General features: G+C 41.0%; 1 protein-coding gene and 1 pseudogene across 3 annotated transcripts in view; both read left to right on the forward strand.

Annotated features, from left to right (window-relative positions):
* Lrrc28 (leucine rich repeat containing 28) overlaps positions 1-23,193 on the forward strand; it is a 124,507-nt gene that overhangs the window by 67,202 nt on the left and 34,112 nt on the right. For 2 of the 3 annotated variants that reach the window (XM_028776697.1, XM_028776698.1), the window contains exon 6: positions 11,455-11,661. The exons of the other annotated variant lie outside the window; for it this stretch is intronic. In XM_028776697.1, coding sequence (XP_028632530.1) covers positions 11,455-11,661 — 207 coding nt within the window. The remainder of the gene's footprint in view (positions 1-11,454; positions 11,662-23,193) is intronic. 3 annotated transcript variants of the gene reach the window in all.
* On the forward strand, positions 1,480-1,606 carry LOC114628805 (annotated as a pseudogene).

The raw sequence follows: 23,193 nt of genomic DNA on the forward strand, positions 1-23,193 counted from the left end.
CCTCGAGCAGCAGCAGCAGCAAGTGCTCTTAACTGCTGAGCCATCTCTCCAGTCCCACTGATTTGATTTTTACTTTAAAGTTATACATCACTGTATTTGTATAACACATAAACAGTAAGTTTTCATTGTGCTTTCTGATATTAATTCTCAGTGATGACAGAGCTGTGCATGCAAAAGCTGTAATGTACAACAAACTCCTTGTGACTGTGTGCAGTGGTGGCCTGTCCTGGCAGGCCCTGCGTTTGCATGGAGGAGTTATTCAGTGTTCAGTATACCTAGTGTATTTCTAAGACAGGTTCTAGTGACTTATTTCTTTCAGCCTCTGACTGTGGGCCATATTGTCCTGGTTTTTGTTTTTTGTTTTTTTGTTTGTTTGTTTTGGTCTTTTTTTTAAATGTATGTCTAGTTTTCATTTGTTTAGGGAAATTTGTTCTTTCTGGGTTTGTTGTTGTTGTTTCACTTTGACACTAAGTGCTGTTTTAATAGTCAACATTATGGCTGGTACATTTGGGAACTCTAGATTACTTTGTGTTCCTCCCCAGCATGTTGACACTGGTTCTGTCCTGCTGCGCAGTTATGCCTGGTCATCCTAACTTGGTGAGGATAGATGTTGCATTGCGTGCATGTTTTTGTAGTTACTCTGAATCTTTTTCTAAAGGTAACTACCTTTATGAAACAGTGTCTTGGCATCCAGTAGTGTTTTTATATATTTTTAAATCTTGTTTAAGTCTTTTAGTAACCTGATAATTTGAGTACCTGTCTAATTTTGTTCAGTCTTCAGCTTTTCTCACTGTCTTCTACCTTATGCTTCTGGCCCACAATTAAGTATATGATTGCTACCCAACTGCGTGTGGAAATCCTGGGGTGTTTCCAACTTTAAATCAGCAGGATTTAACTGCGCTCTCAGTTCCTCCTCAGAGCTGCCTTCTGGCTTTGTCAGAGTGAGTGGAAATGAGGTCTTATCCTGGGGCTTGGTTCTTATGGTGAGGCTTTCTCTAGTGTTCAGGTTTGATATCAGTAATTAACACGGTCTCTGCTCTGGCTGAACCAAAACTGTAGTGTCTTCCACGCTGTGTAAACTGCAGCATCTCTGTTCGCCTGTCAGTGCTGTAGCAAAGCTTGCTGGTAGCACCTGGCTTTTCTCACCTGACCCCAAACCTAGAATTTTCCAGAGTTCCCCAAATACATTTGTGTCTTTGTGCCTTCCCCATACCCTTTCATGGTTTGTCTGGCTCCTTAGGTTCCAGCTGCTCCTAGGCTTCTGGTTCTGATCGATGTGTTCTACAGGTGTTGAGACTGCTGTAGTTAGTGCTGTTTATATTCACATTGAAAGATGTCTTTTTCCTTTATTATACCAGTTCTGTAGTATTTGGCCAAAATTCCTCAGCATCTTTCTTTCTCATATTTTTAGAGAATTTTTTTTCCATAGAGAACATACCTTTTAAGTCCTTCACCCATTTGAAAATAATTGGAGTCATTTTGCAGCCAGTTAAACTGACCAAGTCCCTTTCCCTGTGGTGTGCAGTGATCACAAACTGTAGCTTTCTTGGGAGTGTATGCAGCCTGATGCCTATATAGGCTGCACAGAGGGACCTTGGAGGCAATTTTCTGGCAGCTATTCAAGTCTCTGATTTCAATGCTGCCCCAGTCTAGGCTCCAGATAGGTATGTGTGGTACCTTTGGGAAGCCTCAGACCATAGGATTTACATTGGTCAGGCCATCAGGTCCATCAGCACCAAGCTGCAGAATAAGAAACATATGTTGAGGCTCTACATAGAGGCAAGTTTACGTTCCCTGAATATCTACATCTTGAAAAAAGGAGACTTCACTAAGTTTAATGCAGATGAACATGAAGACATGATCACTAAAAGCAGCTCATTCCTGATGACTACGGGGACAAATATATCCCTAGTCACAGGCCCCTAGACAAATTGGCAGGCCCTGTATTTCTGTTCTGAGGGCTTCCACAGTGCTCTCTTGTACGCTGTCAAGTCATCTTCAGTAATAAATCTCACAGCCACTCCAAAGAGAATTGGAATCCATGCATATTAATTTTAGAAGAGTTGCTCTTTTTATTTGACGTCTGCTGTCCAAAAATGGTGTTTTTGAGATTTTGTTTATAAAGTTTTCAGTAAGATTTTGTGACTGTGTCAATATGAAGCTTGAGTTTTTTGGTAATGTGAATTGGAATTTTGTTTCCAACAAGTCACTGTGATACTCAGATAAATATTGTTAGATATTTCTTATGTCTAAGATATCTTTACAAATGACTACTTTTTCTGGATTCTGTTGTAGATCTACAGTTGCATTGCTGTCATGTAGAGACGATGCAGTCTTATCAAACATCCCATTGCATTTTACTCTTATGTGTCTCTCAGACAACGGGGATCACGCACGGGGACAGTAGTATCACTTTTTCTTCCTGGTTTCCATGTGAATGGCCTCAGTATTTTACCATCTACTATAGCCTACATCCTTACTGTTGATTGATTTTATATTTATTAGCTTTGAGATACTATAAGCATTGATTATTTTAAATAACTGTTTTAGTACATTTCAGTATCCGTATGAATTTCCTTATATAATTGTCACAGCATCATTGGTTTGATTTGTTTGTAATCTAAGCAGAATTTTGGCTTCTGTATTTTTTAAATGGGAGCTTTCCTTCCTTTCTTTTCCTTCTCTGGTGATTTAAAACCACTTTACAGGGCTAGTGAGATGGCACATACTATTCTAGAGAACTCAAGTTCAGACATGGCAGACATGGCAGACAGCTCACAGTTACTTGTAACCCCAGCACCTGGAGTCTGATGCCTCCAGCCTCCATGGGCACCTGCACCCACAGGCACATAGCTGCATATAGATACATGCATATAGCATATACACATAAGTAAAAATAAGGAAAGTAAATCTTTAAACAGATAGGTAATATATATGCTCTAAGTAGTATTTGTTCAGACATTAAGTAGATAATAGGAATAAAACTAGTGGCTAGATGAGTTTTTATTTTTATTTATTTAAATTAGTGTACAAAGTAACAGATTTCCTTAGTGCATTTATATGCCTAGTTTGGTTGATGATGAAAATGTTTTTCTTGATTTAAAAAAATGTTTAACCTACTTACTTGAGTATGTATGCCTGTGTATAGGCCAGAGGACAACTTGTGGGATTGGAGTCACTCCTTCCATCGTGTAGGTTCCAGGAATGTAGAACTTCAGGCTTAGTGACAGGTGCTTTGCCCATTGAACCATCTTTCCAGCCCCAGCATTACCTCTGTTTTCTTTTGGCCCTATCTGATCAGTGAGCATGATTCTACCATATGTAGAAAACCAGGCTATTTCTAGGCAGGTTGCTTAATATTCAGAGTAATCAGTGTTGATTTTAAAATGCAGGTATAGCCATGTACTACATAAAGTAAGTTCAGCCAGTAATGGACCGCATAGTCATCAGAAATAATGGAGCAATGTTTTCCTAGCACATAATGATGCTGTAGCCATTACTGTTGTGTTCCCGTTGCCACCAGTATTCAGTACAGTTACATGGTGCATAGGTTTGTAGTCCAGATGCTGTAGGCTTCCATACAGTGTACATGTGGCTAGTTGACTATACCATCTAGCCTTGTGCACTTGCAGGTTATGATATCCAGATGACAAATTGCCTATGATTCATTTTTCAGATCAAACCCTGGTTGAGTGACAGGCAGCTGTACAATAATTTAGGTCTAAGGACTTACTCCTGTTAGAGAATAAGATTTAAGATACACGGATTCTATCATTTTAAAAATGATCTTTAGGCTGTATCTCGGGCCTGATCCTTGTTGTTACAAGCAAAGTCTAAGAGGCTGCAGAATTGGTGATTGCGTACTGCTAAGCCTTGGAACTTCACTTTTAGATGCACGAATACATCGGTTATCCCTGAGCTGGTTTTGTTGTTGTTTTATGTGTATTGTGCTTGTGCACATGTATGTGGGGGGTTGTGTGCTTGCGTGTCTGTGAGCGTGTATGTGTGCATATGCTCACTTTGTGCTTTATACATGTGTGTGTATGCTTCAGTTGTTTTTCCAAGAAGAGTACTTCTGAGTTTCTGCAAGACACATGGCTCTTAAGAGCCCTTTCTCTGTTAAACACAAAACACATATAATGGGTTTATAGTTGTTTCTGTAATAAGATATCAACCATAAAATCACAAAATTGATTATATTCAGAGTGTCCATTGAGAATATTTTATAGTATAATGAACTAGAAATTAGAAATGCTTCTTTTTCTGCCATGTGTTGCTGAATTTAATTATATGGTACATTTTATATAGTTATATAATTGAGCTCTTGAGGTAAGGGTTATTCTCTTTTTTAAACAGATATTTGTTTGTTTACAGCAGATTAAATGTATAAATAAGTAAACAGCCCAAAGTTTTACAGTTGATAATACTTACCAGTTAACAAGCAGTTTTAGCCTGTTCATATCTAAATAGCCAAGGACTGCCTTTTAAAACCATATCATAAGATGTGAATGAAAGAGAGAGAGGAGAGAGAGTGTGCAGTGAAGGAACCTGGTGTTGAAATGGTGACTTTTTTCTCTGCATGTTCTCCTGAGCCCGGAATGCAGTAAGTTCGAGCTGTTTTTAGTGGCACCGGAAAGAGCCAGACTTGAAAATAGCAAGCCTTGTTGTTGACTCTGTGTGGCCACTGGGATGGCCTGGAGTGGGTGGCTTCCTTCCCATTCCATCTAAATTCTAGGTTAGGCCAGTGTTCATCCATGAATGACTATTTAAAGGGGACTTGCTGTTTTTCTTTGAAATTGGCACCAGATGTTATTTCTTTGCTTGGTCTTGGTAATAACTGTGGCAGCAGCAAAGTTGTCTTCAAGATATTAGTGGCTGAGAAGCTTTAAGGAAATGCATATTTGGCATAAAAGTAAACAGTGACTAACAGTTGTGAAGTTAGGATTGTTAAGAGACATTAAGGAAATAGGTGGTTACTTTCAGGGGTGGGGTGGAGCAGGGCCAAAGAGGCGTGGTCAGAAGACCCAGCTGAAAATGGGAGGAATATGTCAGCATCCCCAGAGGAGCATGTTGTACCTGTGAGTAGTCCTGTGTTGATTTCTAGGTGGTATCACAATAAATAACTTTAAAGTTGTTGAAAATATTAAAGCTATTAGTTTAAATCACTTTCATTATAAACACTTTTGAGTATCAAGAACGATAAAGCCGGAGCAGAGGGCCTGGCTTACTCAGTAAAAGACTTACCACATAAGCATGAAGGCCTGAGTTCAAATCCCAGCTCACTCTTAAAAAGGCAAGGGTGGCAGCATCCATCTGTACTCCATCTGGAGTGTTGGAGACAGGAGATCCACCTCCTTGAGACACACTGGCCAGCCAGTGAGCTCTGGGTTCAGCAAGAGCCCTTGCCTCAAAAAAATAAAAGCAACTGCGGGAGGCACCTGACATGACTTCTGACCTGCATGTGCTTGAACTTGAGTATGTCCCAAATACATGTGAATGTATGTACATACAGGACACATGATAAGGACATATCAAAAAGACTCTTTTGAAAATAACTTTCTTTTAGAAATAAAAATTACCAGTATTTTTTATTAAAATAAAAGCAGCTAAACTAAATTATTTGAATTTATACTCAGAATAACTATTGTACTGATTTAAAATGTTCAGAAAATCAGTATATAAAATTTTTTAAATTTTGCTTTAATAAGCAAGCATGTATATTATTTGTATAATAGTTGTAATAAAGATAACTTCAAAAAGAAAATTAAGGTAATTCTTGGGATTCATTTGTTGGTTTTTTAACATACAGGAAAACTGTCTTCCAGGATCCTGTCATGTGTATGAGATTTTGAGTGCTTCTCCTTCCCAGGATCTTTTATATTTCTTGTATACAAGCCAGCCTTAGTTCACCCTTCAGGCTCTGTCAATCAGTCCCTGGTCTGTTTTCTAGCTCAGGAGTTTAGACTTTTCCACCTAATGACTACTGTAAGCATGCAGTGTGCCCTTTGCTTGGTGTCACTGTTCTAATTTATTTCTGAGTAGCAGTAGACTGTATGTACATGCCAGAGTTGTCTTTTTACCTACTGAAGGAAGTTTTTCTGTCCCATCTTCTGTTCTTTAGCAGTTTGTGTCCCCTCTTCTCTCTGGCCCGGCCCCCCACGCCCGCCTAAGCTTTGTCGGTTTTTAAGAGCTGACTTTTCTTTCTGTTGAGTTTCTGGGTTTCAGATTTCTATTTCATTACTGCAGTTTTAGCTTTCCCTCCACACTTACTCCATGGTTAGTGTTCACTTCTTTTCCTCCCTTCATGGTGGGAGCTTCTGGAGCACATCTGGAGCTTTCCTAGTGAGAGCTGCCAGGCTTCAGCTGCCATCCACCACGCCCCTGCCGCCGTCACTTTGGGCATTTTGTCTTGATTGTTTTCATTTGGTCAAAAATATTTTCTAACTTTCTTTTCAATTTCTTTTACTTGTTGGTTATTTAGAAATATGTTCCTTAATTCTCAGGTATTTGGGGGGATGTCCCAGATCTCGTTCTCCTTCAATACCCATTTGGTCAGAGTGCCTCCTCTGTGTGATCTCAGTCCTTTTAAATATGAGAAATACTAAATGGTGTAGCATATGGTTAACCCTGGACAATGCACCATGTGCTCAAAAACAATGTGTTTTCTGGTGTGGCTTCTAGGGTGTCAAAAGAACCAGCTTGCTTGATGGCAAAGCTTGAGTCGATTGTCTCCCTACCATTCTCATGTGCTGTGGCTCTGTGGGTTGGTGACAGTGGTGTGTCACCACTGTCCCTTGTCATTGTTGAAATGCTACTTTTCTTCTCATTTGTGTCGTTTTTGTCCCTTCATTTTGAGCTTTCATTATGTATCTGTATACTTGTATTTACTGTTTGTTTCTTCCTGAATTACTGATGATTTAATGATTATGAAATATTTCTCCATCTCTTATGGGAACACATATCCTCTTGTCTGTCTGTGATCGAAAATTAACCTTGTTTCTCTGTGGAGGTTTGCTGCTGTGCTTTTTCCTCCTTTTGACTTAAAGTGTAGCTGTGCCTTTGAATCTGAAGTGTGCTTCCTACAGATATCATGTCGTTTTTAAAGGTAACATTTTAAAGTCTAACATCTTTATACATTTGATTGGCTTATTTAATTTCCTTTTTCCATTTTTTTTGTTTTTTTTGTTTGTTTGTTTGTTTTTCAAAACAGAGTTTCTCTGTATAGCTCTGGCTGTCCTAGAATTTGCTCTGTAGACCACCAGTCTAGCCTCCAACTCAGAGACTCACCTGCCTCTGCCTCCAGAGTGATTTAAGATTTAAGGCGAATGCCACTACACCTGGCTCAGTTTACACTTAATATAGTTATTTATATAGTTGTATTTACATTGGTCATTTTGCCATCTATAGTCCATGTAAGTCATAAAGATTCTTGGTTCTTTGTTCTTTTTTAGCTTAATTTTTTAATTTGTGATGGGGCAGAGGAGAGAGAGACACAGAGATAGACAGCCCCGTCTTGAGTATGTGCATGGTGTGTTTGTGCATTGATCTGAGATTGGACTCAGGCTACAAGGCTTACTCAGCCAGTGCTAATACCCTCTAAGACATCTCTCCAGCCCTCACCTTAAGTATTTTTAGTGCAAAACTTCAGTTTTGTTGGCTTTTAGGTTTTATGATTTCAAGTGTCTTGGTATCATGAACATGAAGAATCTAGTTCTAACAGTGTCATTCATTATGTGAATATAGGTGTTTCTTTGTGTTTGTAGTCTTTATTGAGCTTTTTGAATCTTTAGATTAAAATTTAACCACTATCTTGAACTTTTCTGCCCCTCTTTCTGTACTTTCTTCTTATTGGGGTATCAAGTGTTTTTGCAGTTGCCTTCTGTCCTACAGGTGTCTATAGTTCTGTTGATTTGTATTTTTCTGTTGCTTTCTGGTTCTGCCATTGGTGTTTTCAGGTCAGGCCTCCTGTGGAACAGTTGTGCCTTTAACCTCCTTTGATCAGGGCACTGACTTTTTACCATTTCAGTCCTTTGGAATGTGAGACCTGCTTCATGTCACAGCTGTGGTCAAGCCTGGGCTAATGCACCACAGTGTTTGAAACACAGTGTGTCTTTTGCTCTAGCTTTTGAGGTGTCACATGAGGTCAGCTTGATTTGTTTTTAAGAATTTCTATTATGTTCTTTTCTAGGAAAACAAAAATTTGGGTTTGCATCCCCATACATATTTTGAATAATGTGTCACAGCATTAGAATGGTTGAGAAGCACTGCTCCAGAGGGTAGCAGAAGCCCAAGCCTGACTCTGGCTTTCTCTAATTTTGTTGTTTACCATCTCCAGGCAAGTTTGTCTGCTTTTCTTTAAATGTCTCCAGATTTTCCCTCAAGTTCCTTCATACTTTCTGTTTTATAGTGACATACATCCTCTCGGCTAGGCTCTCTCCCACTGAGGTGCTTTCTGCATATTTACTTGGAGGCTGCAAAGAGGACTTCCTATCCACATTCCAAGCTCTGGCTCTTGTTGCCCATGCCTCCAGCAGGCCCTCGGCCCTGGCATTCCTCTCCGCTCCTCCCGTTGTGGATGGGTGCTTGCTGGGCATGGGCACACTGGGTTTAGTGTTTTCACGTCTGTGCCTTGCCTCATGCTTCCAATTCCACTCCACACCCTGCTGGGAATGCAATATCCTCTTTCCTTTTGCCCTTTCCAGGCTCCATTCCCAGGAGCTTTTCCAAAAGCCTGAGCCCTTCACGTGACTTTCCTTTCCCTGAGCTCCTGTCCCACCTTGTTTCCTGGTTCCAAGGGCACTGCCTACTGTGACATTCTCTTGTCATCTGGCCCACGTGGATGTCCAGTCACTTCTATAGTTGCTGCTGAAGTTAGGTCAAAAGTTTCTTTCCTGTTTTTTTTTCCTTTGTCATTTTTTATTTGTTTTTGAAACATGGGTCCACTAACTCCCTCATCCTCACACCCCATATATGTAGTAAATTTGATTTTGTGAATAGATATGAAAATGGACTTTATCAGCTATATCACTGCTAAGAGTGAACACAAGAGAATGTTGTAGTAATTAAATCAAATCAGCCTCTGGTCAATCCTATCTAAACTGCAATGGCTCTGCCTAGCCCAGCCGCCATGTTTTTCGGCCGGAGGCCACGTGCGTGCTGCAGCTAGAAATGGCCAACTAGAAACACCAGCCCTGCCACCCACGAGATGTCAGCATGGGAGATGGCTCAATCTCCCACGCTGTCTCTGCAAGGCTAGACATTGCCTAGGCCATCCCACCATCCACTCGAGCTCAGTAGAAAGATGAGACTCTAATGCTTAAAGATTAATCAAAGGCTTATATATTTGATAATGGTTAGTAACAAGATACCCCATACAATCAGAAGTGTAACCCAATACCCAACCTAGACATACCAACTACCTTTGACTGCTACAGACAAGTGAATATCTGCCTCCATCTCCCCTCTCTCTCTCTCTCTCTCTCTCTCTCTCTCTCTCTCTCTCTTTCTCTCTCTCTCTCTGTCTCTCGTTCTCCTCTCCTGTCTCCTAGCTCCTCCTCTTCCTTTTCCTCCTCTCCTCCTTTCTCCTCCTCTTCCTCTTCCTCTCCTAATTCCTCCCACCTTAGCTCCTCCTACAGAGTGAATTTAGCTCCTTGTATTACACATCAGTTAAGTTCAGGTGGAACTAAACTGCCACTGAGAGTCACATGCTACGTACAAAATCATCTCTACCTGTTTTCAAATGGATATTTTACTCAGTTTTTGGAGAAATTAGTAAACAATGAGTATCCTAGGACAAGTTTGTCAATATTAGAAAAATAACTTGAAGTCAATATATTTTGACGCCACATTCCTTTCATATAAAAAATTAGCTCTTAAGAATGTTGCAAGGGCCAAAGAGATGGCTCAGAGGGTAAATGCTCTTGTTGCTGGGCCTAATGATGGGGCCTGGATAGCCCGGAACCCACGTGGTGACAGAGAGGATGTGTACAAGTCTGTGTATACATAGCTATAATAATAATAAATGTAATAAAAAATGTAAAGAGTGTTTTTAATAATAATTCTGTAGAAAAGACAGAAATGTTTTCTGTAAGTGTCCGGGTTATACGCATATTTGAATTTGTAGGACACACATGGGCTCCACCGTAGGGTCTTTGTTTGAATGTTGTGCTTTTACTATTTTTTTTAAATAATCTATCTTTATTTTTACGTGCATTAGTATTTTGACTGAATTATGTCTGTTTGAGGATATCAGATCTTAGAGCTACAGTTGTGAGTGGTCATATGGGCACTGGGAATTGAACCCTGATCCTCTGGAAGAGCAGTCAGTGTCCCCAGCCACTGAGCCATCTCTCTAGCCCCTGGAGTTTACTATTTTAAAATGTGCCAGTTTTAGCTTGCCAAGCAGGTTTGATCTGCTGAGTTGTAGTGCGGCTATCTCCTGGTCAGTAACAAGCAGTAAAAGCTCATGTGAAGGCAGAAGACTTCACTCTCCGACGGAAATGATATTCCTTGTCTACATCCTAAACAACTCTGTCCAGAGTGGAACTACAAGCCCTAACCTAAGAGGAATGGCTGGAGAAAGGGGTTAGGAAAGGCAGTCTGAGGGGGCAGTGGCATCATCATAGCCTTTACACCAAGTACCTGTGGAGGCAGAAGCAGGCCTGTCCTGTCCAGTGCTGCAGTGGAGCCATGGAGTAGAGTTCTTCTGTTTATCTGGGTGTCTCCACTTGTAAATCCCATATTATCAGCTGAAGAGGGCAGCTGTACAGTTATGGAGGCAGCTACCTTGAAGTAACCATTCCTTTCTCACCTGACCAAGAACTTGAATTCATCAGTATCAGACTTCTGGCTCAGATTAATGACTCTGTGCCCCACCCTTTAAGCCAACACTTTTCTGTATTTACAGAACTCTGGCACTTGCTGGGGAGATGGCTCAGTAAGTAAAGTGCTTGTTATCGAAGCGTTAGGACCTGAATTAAGATCCCCATAAACCACATAAAAGCCAGGTACATATCTGTGTACAGCCTAGTGCATATCTGTAACCCTAATTGGTGTAAAGGGGTGAAGGTAGAACCTGGCCAGCCAGAGTAGCCGAAACAGTCAGCAGCAAGTCAACAAGAGACCCTTGTCTCAAAAACTAAGGTGGAGATCATCTATAGAGAAAGACGGATGATGTTGGCTTCTGATCTCCATACATGCACTCATGTCTAAGCACATCTGTGTGCACAGATGTACACACGTGCAGCCCCTCTCCCCAGATCTGGCTGGCTGAGAGAAACATGCTTACCAAGTCTGGATGGTTTGCAGTCTAGACCCAAGTTCTGTGCTTCAGCATCGTATCTGTGGATATAACTAATTTTATTTACTTGAACTGTAGCAGTATTGATTCTCTTTATTTTATTCTTTGGAGTTAAATCAGAATGCGATTTATATTAATTTTGATTTTGGTTGTAGAGGTTGGCGATTTGAAGGAGCTGCAGACACTAGACATTTCTACCAATCGTTTGCTAGCTTTACCCGAGAGGCTTCACCTGTGCCTTTCTCTGCAGTACCTCACTGTGGACCGCAATCGGCTATGGTGTGTGCCACGTCACCTCTGCCAGCTGCCCAGCCTCAATGAGCTCTCCATGGCTGGAAACTGTCTTGCGTCTTTGCCGGTTGGTAAGTGTTGTGGTTATATGATGACTAGACTATCCAACACATAAAATGTAATGCGTTTCTTTAACTAAAACGGATTAGTTTCTTTCTGTTTATCCTGATGATTCCCCTGTAAATCCACTTTTGACATGAACAACAGCATTATTGCCAGATGACAAGTGGAGTTATTTTAGTCAGGGATGATGTCATTGCCTGTATTGCCAGGCAGGGTCTCCCTGTATGGCCACACTGTTCTTGACCTTTACCCTCCTGCCTCAGCCTCCCATGTGGCACCATGCCTAGCTCAGGGATCCCATACTTACAAAGTCAGTCAGTGCCATCACAGAATATACCAGTTATGAGAAATTGCACTAAGGAGGGAATTGGACTGTGTGTGACTATGAGTCAGACAGAGCCTTGAGCACTGTGAACAGCTGACTCCTAGTACAGGCACGTCTGCTAATGACTGTTTCCTCTTCTCCCGTGGTCCTTAGAGTTAACCCAGGATCACACATGCTAGGCAAGCTCTCCACCACTAACCACATACCCCAAACCCAAAATTTGTCTCTTTAGATTAGAAGCCAATATCCATATTGACTTCTGCCGTGAAAACTTATTTTTGAGTATTGTTATAAGCACTAATGTCAGAAAATCTGACTGTAAAACTTTGAAGACTTTAAAATAGACTAAATTGCCTACTGAACCGGAAATACCATCTTGGCAAATAAAACCTTATCCTCTATAGATTACTATAGTTGGTTCATTTTGACATGTTACGTGTTGGGCACATAGGTCTTTAATAATAAGGTACATTTATTTCACATAGAACTAAATTATTTTTTCAACTTTTAAGAAATGTAAGTGCCAGTTTAAAAAAAAAATGAAGTCACATAGGACCCTAAACAATTAGTTTCATTCATAAAAGCATCTTAATAGTAATTCACCTCTGAGGACAATGAAGTAAGTAGCTCACCAGTCCCTAAAGGAAATGTTTACCAATATAATTCATTTTATGTCTTTTCAATTTAAAGTTTCTTCATGAAATCTTTAAAATAATAGAAACATTAAAATCAATTCATATAATAAAAACTGCTAAATTTAAGTAGATTCATTTCCCACAGATATATTCTACAATAATAAATTAACAAATTAACATAACTCTATTTTAAAAAAACAAGCTATACTTCTAAAAAAGTCTTGAACTTTTTGAGTGAGAATGTCAAATATACATATTTAAAGAATGAGCATGCCTGCTGGACTGACAGGGAGAACTCAGAACAGTTGCAGGGGCCAGCACCTGGACCAGTTGTACCACTTCACAGTGTGTGACCTGCAGTAACTGCTGAGCTTCCCTGTCCCTATCTGAAGGTCAGAGATGCCAGTCTCTATCCTGCAAAGTTCATGGATGAGAGTTATAAGAAGTGCACTGGTGTGAGGAGATCAGAGTGGATGCCCCACTATACTCATCCTCCTCTTCATGTGCAGGACACCTCATACCCACCGTAGCCACCAGGACCTTTGACCACTTCCTCATAGCTTTCAACCATGTGATTGCCAGGATGGTGCAGTCACGGCTGAAAGAGGGGAAGGAAAAAGATTAAATTATATCATTTGTATGGCATAAAACTCCACTTGCAAATGTAACATCAGAGTTCAGAGTAAAACTGCAAATTGTCTTATAAGCAACCTTGAACTGTCAGATGTTACCAGAAACACATGAGCTAGTTGAATCTCATCTTGTAGATACAATTTTCTATCATTTTTAATTATCATCTCATATACATTTGTGTTCTGTGTGTTTGTAATATGTGTTTCTACCAGAAACTACATGTACTAATTTAACTGTGCAGGAATAATAAGCTATTAATGTATATTCCCTTTAGTCAAGTATTTTGTTTAATTGCTGCACATTTAGTCTCTAATTATTATAAAATTTATTACACAAACCCGCTGACAAACTAATTTTACAAATGAGGAGATTGATGTACAGAGAGGTTGTGTAACCTGCCTGGAGTTGCAGCCATTACTATAGAACTCAAGTGCAGACTCCAATTCTAAGCCTGACATTCTTCCCACCTGACATACTCCTTATAGTCCAGAATTGGTCTGTATCAGGGGACTCCATACTGAAGGTGGCCATCTCTAGTAGCTGATATCACTCTGCCATTTTGGCCATCTCTCCAATTCTTGGCAGAGTCTGTTGCCACAGGCTAAGTCTTGGTTTGGGTGCTGCTGTTACTTCTGTCTCACCCCAACTTTTCACACAATTGCACTTGCCTTCAGGTCATTCCTGCATTGCAATAACCCCTTCGCCCAGCTCCTGCTCCCCTGATCATTTGCTTTCCTTTCCTACCTTTGTAGCTCAGTAGGGACAGCTTTGAGGTATCTTCTAAATGTACTTTGCCTGATGCTGGTGTTGCTCAGAAAGCTGAAACAGTAGGATTACTGTGAGTTTGAGGCCAGCCTAGACTATACAGTAAGCCCTAGGCCAGCTTGGCCCACCATGTGAGAGCTTATCTTGAGGAGGAGGAGGAGGAGGAGGAGGATGAAGAGGAAGAGGAGGAAGAAGAGGAAGAAGAGGAAGAAGAGAAGGAAGAGAAGGAGGAGGAGCTTTTAAGTTTATACACTTGAGATCTTCCTTTGGACTCGTGCTAAACTATAGCCATCTAATTCTAAGAACTGTTTGGGAACGGATCAAGTGGAACATGGCCGCTGTTAGTGCTGCTTTTTTAAAATACAGAACTGAGGAGTCATCTAGAAATGTGGCAAATATGAGTGTTTCTTTATGGTCATTCAGACAGACTCTTAGCAAATATGAATACTTCTTAATGGTCATACAGACAGACAGATGGACAGACATAAGCATATACACAAAGTTTTTGAACAATAGAAAGCTTTGTGTTTAGCCATGGTACTTAGAACTTTGCATAAATACTTAAGTCTTGTGGGATGTCTCTGTAAAGGGAGGTGGAACCCATAATTTAGGGACCACTCAATAAATTCAGCCTCTTACCAAAGTTCAGCTGAAGGAGCTCAGTTTTTCTTTCTTTCTTTACACTTTTTTTATTAATTAATTTTTTTTGAGACAGAGTCTCTCTGTGTAACAGCCCTGGCGTGGCTGTCCTGGAACTTGCTTTGTAGACCAGGCTAATATCAAACTCACAGAAGTCCACCTGCTTCTCCCTCTTGAGTGCTAGGATTGAAAGTGTGTACCACCATGCCCGGCTCTGTTTTTATTTCATGTGCCTTAGTGTTTTACCTGTGTGTATGTCTGTGTGAGGGTGTCAGATGTCTGGAACTGCAGTTCTAGACAGGTGTGAGCTGCCATGGGGGTGCTGAGAATCGAACACTTGTCCTCTAAAAGAGCAGCCAGTGCTCTTAACCGCTGAACCACCTCCCCAGTCTCCTGGAGCTCAATTTTTATGAGTTTTCTTCAACAGCTGTCTGATACTAGCTGCTTCAGTCAGCAGCTACAAAGACTGCCTGTAAGGATGGCTTAGATCGTGCGTGATACTGTCAGACCCATTAGCTGCCTTTGAGTATGTGCTGCTTTTGTCACTTGTAATACTGTCAAACCATTAAGGTTCTTTGACTGTTCTTCCTGAAATGAAAAGATGCATCAGAAAGACGGATGCTCCTATTATTCCTGTACAGTGACAGTTGAATGACAGATGAGCCTACAGACAGGCTTTGTTCACAGTGGTGACTCTCAGCATAGGAGGAAAAAAGTAGTCGCTCGAGCCTTGTGCTATGAAAGTTAGCAGAGGGCTCAAAATTTGGCATTTCTTGCTATTGAGTTGATACAGTTTGGTTGACTTACTATCTCACAGAATTGTGGCTTCACCTCTTACCTTCTGAGAGTTGAGGGGAGTACAGAGAAAAAGCTTTCCCTGGGTGTTCCTGGTTTTCCTCGAATAATTAGTAAATCTAGTTATTTGGGAATGTTTACTACTTATTCCGTGTTGAATGATGGATGCAAGGACTGTGGATTGCTAGGCACAGGTTGGTTGTAGAAAAGCGTGTTTTAGATCCCCCAAAGTGCTTCGTCACTAAGTTTAGTGCCTGTAGTGTTTATAGTTGACAAGAAAACAAAGGTGCATCTAGTTGAGCAGTTAAATTTGTGTTAAATGTTATAAATGAGGGTCAGGAAGCCGCCTCAGCTACTAGAAGTGCTTGCCGTCCAGCCTGACTACCTGAATTTGACCCACATGGAAGGAGAAGACTGACGCCTGCCAGTCATCACGTGACTCTGCATGTGCACACATTAAATAATAATAAAGAAATGTAAAAAGTCATTTTAAAAGAACAGTCGGTTATTTGTTTTGAAAGGTTTATTTAAATTTTATGTGTGAGAGTGTTTTGCCTGAATGTATGCATGTATACCATGGTGTGCTTGGTGCTCTCAGAGACCAGGAAAGGGAATTAGGTTTCCTAGAACTGGGGATATAGGTGGTTGTGAGCTGCCATGTGGGTCCTGAGAACTGAACTCAGGTCTTCTACAAGAACAGCAAGTGCACTTAACTGCTGGGCCATTTTTCCTGCCCCCAGAGAGTAAATTCTTAAGAACATTTGGCATGTGACATTAAGTTTACAAAAGAGCCTGTGCATAGATGGAGTAAGTCCAAAAGTTAGTAGGGCATAGTCATGAGAAATGATGTAGGCTTCTAGACCAGCCTCAGAGTGTCCCTTAGCCTAGTAGTGACACGTGTTTTCTTGGGAAGGTGTGAGTGTTAAGGACCCATGCTACAGTGGAACGATAGATCCTGTACTGTCTCCTACCATGTGACATAGAGAATGCTTTAAACTGTCCACGTGCCACACAGTTGGAGAACACTGGATGCTTTGGAGTAGTTGTCCACTAGCTTAGTAAGAATTGGTACTTTATTAGGAAAAAATTAAACATGGCAAGTTAGTGTTTGAAACCAGCTCCCAGGATTTTAAACATGCACTGAAGCAAGCTCTTTCTCATTGCAAATGGAGGATGAAAACTCTAAGTGTAGTTCTTATACGTACTGTTTGTATTGCTTCTTTCTGATTCCTACTTCCTCCGTGTTTGCTGAAAAAATCAGGAATTGCTACTATTTACAGGATTTGTTTTTGTTTGTTTAAATCTACATGATAAAACTAATCAGACTGCAAACCACTATTAGAGCTGTATTAAACTAATAACTTCATTTTTTAACTCTTAGCTTATACATAAAAAGATTAAAATGTACATTTATGAAATACCCTGTGATGGTTTGATGTATGCGTCGGTTAGTAGTTTCATGATCCCAGACTTAGAGATGCCTGTTCAGCTGTGTGCTGTGTTCTACTGAACTGATCCCAGACTTAGAGATGCCTGTTCAGCTGTGTGCTGTGTTCTACTGAACTGATCCCAGACTTAGAGATGCCTGTTCAGCTGTGTGCTGTGTTCTACTGAACTGTAGCCGTGTGAATGTAGTTGGATGTAGTTGGAAGAACTGCTACGGTGAGGCCCTTGTACCTCCAGTTAATGGGAGTTAGTTGCCAAGTTTCTGGCCTTTAATAAGTTTGAATGCTAGCAGATTTGTTCTAGTACAAGCAGTCTCAGGAGTCAAAGTTAGGCTACATTTGACCTCAAAGTGTAATAACTGCCTTCTAAAGGGAAACCCAAACATGAGGCAAAAAGACTGTATTCTATGGAATAATGTTGGGTAAGTCTGTAATCAAAGGAGAAATATTAATGAAATGAAAAACTGAAAAAGAAATTAAAGTAATTACAAAGTAGAATTAATGGAAAAGAAAGCCTCGATAGTAAGTCCAAAAGTTAGTAGTGGGAAGATATCAAAGGGAATTAATCTACTAATTAAAGCCATGAAGATCTTACTTTAAGAGTAATCCAAATTTCTTCAAGAAAGTGGACATTCAAGGCTAGGAATGTAGCTCAGGCTAAGTGCTTGCACTTGAGTTCAAACCCCAGAACCTTGTGAAAGAGCTGGGTTGAGGCTCACACATGTGCAAGCCCAGCATTAGGGAAGAAGAGGCAGCCTGGCCTATTTTGCCAGCAGAGACTCTGTCTCAGAAAAACAAGCTGGACAGCATCTGAGGAATAACACCTGAGGTTGACCTCTGGCCTCCACACACATATTCATACATCTGTGGGGTGAATGAGGGAAAGAGGGCAAGGGGAGAGAAGGAGAGGAGAGGAGAGGGGAGGGGGGAAGAGGGAGAGAAGGAGAGAGAAATGGATAATGGGTGTTCATTGTTCCCTTTTGTAAGTATTTGTGATGAAAGTCACTTTCCCTGTCTGATCCCTGTCTGCTGTTATATGATGGGGCTATATCAGCCTCCCAAGTCTTTGCTCTGGCTTCAGATTTTCTTAGAGAATTAACAAGGATTATTTAATGTGGCTTCTACAAGCATGGGCCAGATGTTGGCTTTTGTGCTAGTGTGTAATGAGAAAGCACGTGGAGATTTGCTGAGCTTTATATGGACAAGTATGTATTTTTTGCTAAGCTTGAGTAGGATTTGGTGGGGTGGGATGAGATTGAGATGGAAGACACCAGTTAAAAACAAAGCCAGATGGGGGTACACATCTGTAATCACAGCACTTGGGAGGTAGAAGCAGGGGAATTGGGAGTTCAAGGTCATCCTTAGTCACATAGTGAGACAGTATCCTGGACTACCTAAAATCCTATCTCAAACAAGTAGACACCCTGCCACCTATTCATAGAAAGATACAGATGTGAAATTTTTAAAACTACGTGATGTGAGAGTTAAGCCTGGAGCCAGATTCTAGCCAGCAAAACTTTCTGTTATTTTAGAATGTTGACAAGAGTGTGCGGTGCTGGCAGCGTCTGGATGATGTCGTTAATTGACTTAAAAGCAAGAACCTAGAGTTTCCATCAAACATCGTTCTAAAGTTCTTACATTCAAAACACACAGGCCTGAGTCCAACTAAGCAGCAGTGCAGAATGCCTCGTAGCAGAGACAGTCTGCTCCTTGGCTGTTGGCCATGGCACTAGACAACATGTTGTTTTGAGTCCTCCAGTCCCTACCATGCTGGGCAGTCATTAGCAAGATCCCAAGGATCTTCCCACCCTTGATATGTCTGCCTGAAATCTGTGAGGCAAAACTTATCCACTAGTTTCCTGGTCTTTTTTTTTAATTATTTGTTTTATGAATATGGGTACACTGTTGCTGTCTTCAGACACACCAGAAAGGGCATCATACCCCATTACAGATGGTTGTGAGCCACCATTTGGTGGCTGGGAATTGAACTCAGGACCTCTGGAAGAGCAGTCAGTGCTCTTAACCATTAAGCCATCTCTCTAACCCTTCCTGGTCTTTTAAAGGAAGCAAAGACATATTTGTTCATTGCTTGATTCCTTGGCAATGTCCCTTGCAGATCCAGCTGACATCACACTTGAAAGCCTGGGATATGTTCCTTTAATATCCATGCCTTCTCTGGGCAGTACCGTACCTATTTTCTGTATGAGCTCTACTTAAAGGGCTGTCCAGCACATGTAATGCTGAAGCAGACACTTATATCCATAGTTCCAGCACTACAGTTTAGTAGCTCTTGTAGACTTTAGGAAAGTTATTTGATCTAAGTATCACAATGGGGTAATAGTAGCACATTTAATAGCACCGTTGTAAGGATTCTGTAAGATACATGAAAAAATGCATTCCACCCTGTAAAATCTTCATAAATATCCAATCAGTATGAGCCACTTTTTTTCTTACATTAGACTATAAAAAAGGGTAGGGACTGTGTCTTGATTTTTGTGCCCCTAAACACCCTGCAGTTTCTAGCCCATTGCTTCTGGTTTCTGTTACTTGACCTGTGCAATGGAACTAGAGATCCTGGAGTGTGGCTCTTCAAACCAACAGCAAGGAAACCTTCCACCACACAATCCACTGTTGTCAGTTCGTTGACAGTTGTTTATGTTCTACAAAATAGGGAGCATCTCATTAAATTATAATCTACTGTGAAAGTGTTTTGTTAAATTTATCTCCGTGTGTGCATGTGCACATGCTTGTGTGCATGTATGTACACATGTGCATAATCCAACGACAACATGCTGGAGTTGGTGCTCTTTTACCATGTGGCACCCTGGATTGAATGCAGATTATCAGGCTTGGGGACAACTGCTTTACCCATTGAGCCATCTTGCCGAGCCTGAAATTTTATCTTGTAAAAGTTAAATAAATCAGAATGACTCTGGTTGTGTAAAAGATATAGTAAAGTCTGGCGCATGGTCTATCTGTGGTCAAAGAAGTTAGCACCTAAAGGAAATTCATTGTTCTGGAAAAGTGGCTGAAGTGTCCTTTTTATTTCGGGAGTTAGATAGGTGATTTAACTTAATTTTGACAGTCATTTTGGATGGTCTGTAAATTACTCTGAATTTGTTGTGTGGGATCCCTGGGTTTTGTAATACTGGGTATCCAGTTTACTGGACTGTGGTGGTCGACTTGACACTGATAGAGCATTTCAAGCAGGCAGTTTTGATGCGCTCCTTTGATGCTTCAGTTTCTGTTGGCCCACCTCTTTGTTTAGGAGACTTTGTTATTCATCTTTTGATAAGTATACTAGTCAGGATGTGATAAACAGATCCTGTTCTGTTCTGGCATGTATCGCTCTGTGCTTGCTCATTCTGCGTGGTTAACAGAGCAGTAGCCAGAACACATGGGAGCTTCTTGTTCCTACAGCCATGTGGACTGCATATGCCAGAGCCCTGAAGCTGATCAAAAGGAGAGCACTGAGGTTTGCGGAGAACTCCGAGGCTTGGCTGATTTCTAAGCATCACACTTGGTCTGTGAGGCTGTAAAAGAAGGAGCTACTTGAGGTGTGGTGCAGTTCATTTCAAAGTAACCTGAAGCTGGCGATGATGTGTGCCTTTAATTGGAGCATTCAAGGCAGAGGCAGGCAGATTTGTGTGAGTTCCAAGCCAACCTGATCTACAGTTCTGTCCCAGGACAGCCAGGGCTACCACAGAGAAACTCTGTCTCCAGAAAACAAAGGAAACGGCCACCTGAACAGTCTTTGGTGGCTTTAAAATCTGGACAGGCAGGCAGATAGCTCTGTGCTCTGTAAACTTTACATGTTGAGCCCTTTTCACAGGCTCTTTTGTTGTTATTTGATTGTGTATATGTGTTCGGACTTAGTTTTGTGAGACAGGGTCTCTTTACATGCCCCTGGCTGTCCAAGAACTCACTATGCTAACCATTCTGACCCTAAACTCAGAGATCTACCTGCTTCTGCTTCCTGGGTACAAGAATTTTTTTTTAAATCTTTTTTTATGATCTTTATTTAGTATACAGTATTGGTAAAATAATGTAAGTAAATAATATTAATCAAAAGAAAGTAAACCTTTAATGACTAGTAGGTAAGTAGTCTCTTCCAAAGTCTATTATTTAGTGAAGGTTTTCTGTATTAAGATTGTAAGACCCAGGGTCCAGAGTGATGGTACAATGGTTTAGAGCACTTACTGTTCTTGCAGAGGACCTGGGTTCAATTCCCAGCACCCGCGTGGTGGTTCATGACCATCTGTAACTCATAAACTTATATCCAGGGAATCCAGTGCCTTCTTCTGATCTCCTTAAGAACAGGCATGGCATGGTACAAATGCGAACATAAACTTCATATACATAAATAATCTGAATAAGAAACAACATTATGTATGTAGTGTTATTTCTATGTTCATATACATTCATTTACATTCATATAAACATATGTACATACATACATACATACATACATACGAATGAATGTAAGAGCCAAGCATAGCGGCTCAGGACTGTAATCCTAACAACTGAGGGGCTGAAGCAGAATTGTCATGAGTTTGCCTCCAGCCTGAGCTGCTCTGTGAGTTTCAGGGTAGTCTGGGTAAAACAATATAAAAACAGTCTCAAAGCTTTTCCAGGCAGCAGATACTTGTATTTCAGCCTCATTTACTTAAAATCCTAGTCCTCTGAGCTTGGGAGTCTTGGCAGCAGACTCTATTCTGGCCAGCTAAAAGCATGCTTTCCTGAGGCAGCCAAAACTCAGCTCTCTCAGCTGGGACCTTGCCAAACAGGGAACTGTCTCACCCTGGCCAGCAGGCTGTGCTGTGTCAGCTAGAACAGCTGCCTGGTTCTTTTCAGGATCTACACTCCTTCTCTGGTCTCTTTACACTCAGAAGAGGGAGGTAAAAGACTGAGATGTGCTGAGGACCAGTTACTGTGCGATCAGGCTTGGCATCATATGCACCAATTTCATGGAATCACAGATCTGTGCGCTATTACACTGTCATCCTTATTGTGTAGCAAAGAAAGAGACTCTGAATCAGGAGCCAGTTACCAGGTGGGAAGCCAGGATCCAGGCTCAGTTCTGACTCCAAACACACTAAGAGCATGTCATTGCTTGCGCTCACTCCCTCTCTCCCTCCCTCTCCCTCTTTCTTCCCTCCCTTTCCTTCATTCCCTCCCTCCTAAGGCTGTGCTACTTGGAAATATTAAGTGGCATTAATATGTAATAGGCTTTACACAGTCGGTACTAGTTTTGATCCAGCTATAGCACAAGATAGTATATACTGTTAGGGCATATGTAATGAATTTGAAAGTGCTTGGGAATGCCAGCCAGATCCTCCGAAGATAAAATGTAGCCAAATAATATTTCTAAGTCATTAACTAGTCATCTTTTCCCCGTAAAGCAAGGAGAGAGGGCGTGTAAGAAGAAGCAGCAAGTGTCAGTGTGTATTTAACTTGGTGGTGTGATGTCCGCATGTCACATGGATCTGCTTTGCACAGAGGCTTTTGTGGTGTTTTAGAGCAGAGAGGTGCTTCCTCTGTCATGTCCCATTTTGTGTCCTTGGCTTGAAGGGATGAATCATCTCCAGAGGCTGGAGCCTCCAACTCGTTCTATGCAATTAAAGTATAGAAAAGGGTTAGTACCCTTGCTGCATGCCAAAGAAAGTTCTCTGTTAATTGGCCACACTTCCCAGTGTGTCACTTAGTAATAATAATGAGAATAATACCTGTCATATACTAGAGAAGGCTCTGTTCCGAGAATCCTACTCCACACGTTTATAAACCTAGCCATTCTTCCCAAACTTAGGAGATAGTTTTATTTCCTCTATTACACGGATGAGATCCTAAGGCCACATATCTAGTAAGCAGAAAATGAAGAATCAAGCTAAGCTGTCTGACTCTAATCTACTCTCCTTTCCTAATTGTTAGTTTGCTCTGTCCCTTACTGCTGCTCCAGTCCAAGCCAGGAACCTCCACTTGTACTTCTTTGAGCCCTTGTGGGCTCAGAAAGGCAAATCTGAGACTAGAGACCAGTTAGCATTTTGATGTTGTGTTGTTTTTGAGACAGGATCTCACTGTGTATGCCCTGGAACTTGCTATATAAACCAGGCTAACCTGGAAATCATAGAAATCCACCTGCCTCTGCCTCCCCAGAGCTAGGATTAAATGCATGTGGCACCTAGGGGTAGCCCATTTATAATGTATTAATGAAGTTTTTATTTTAAAAGTTTTCTAAGTCTTTAAACAATATAAATTTCTGTTTGTGTTTAAAAACCGTTGTCATAGAAATTGTGAGGAAGCAGG

This window comes from Grammomys surdaster, unplaced genomic scaffold (genome assembly GCF_004785775.1).
Source record: "Grammomys surdaster isolate TR1022 unplaced genomic scaffold, NIH_TR_1.0 271, whole genome shotgun sequence".
Taxonomy (NCBI): domain Eukaryota; kingdom Metazoa; phylum Chordata; class Mammalia; order Rodentia; family Muridae; genus Grammomys; species Grammomys surdaster.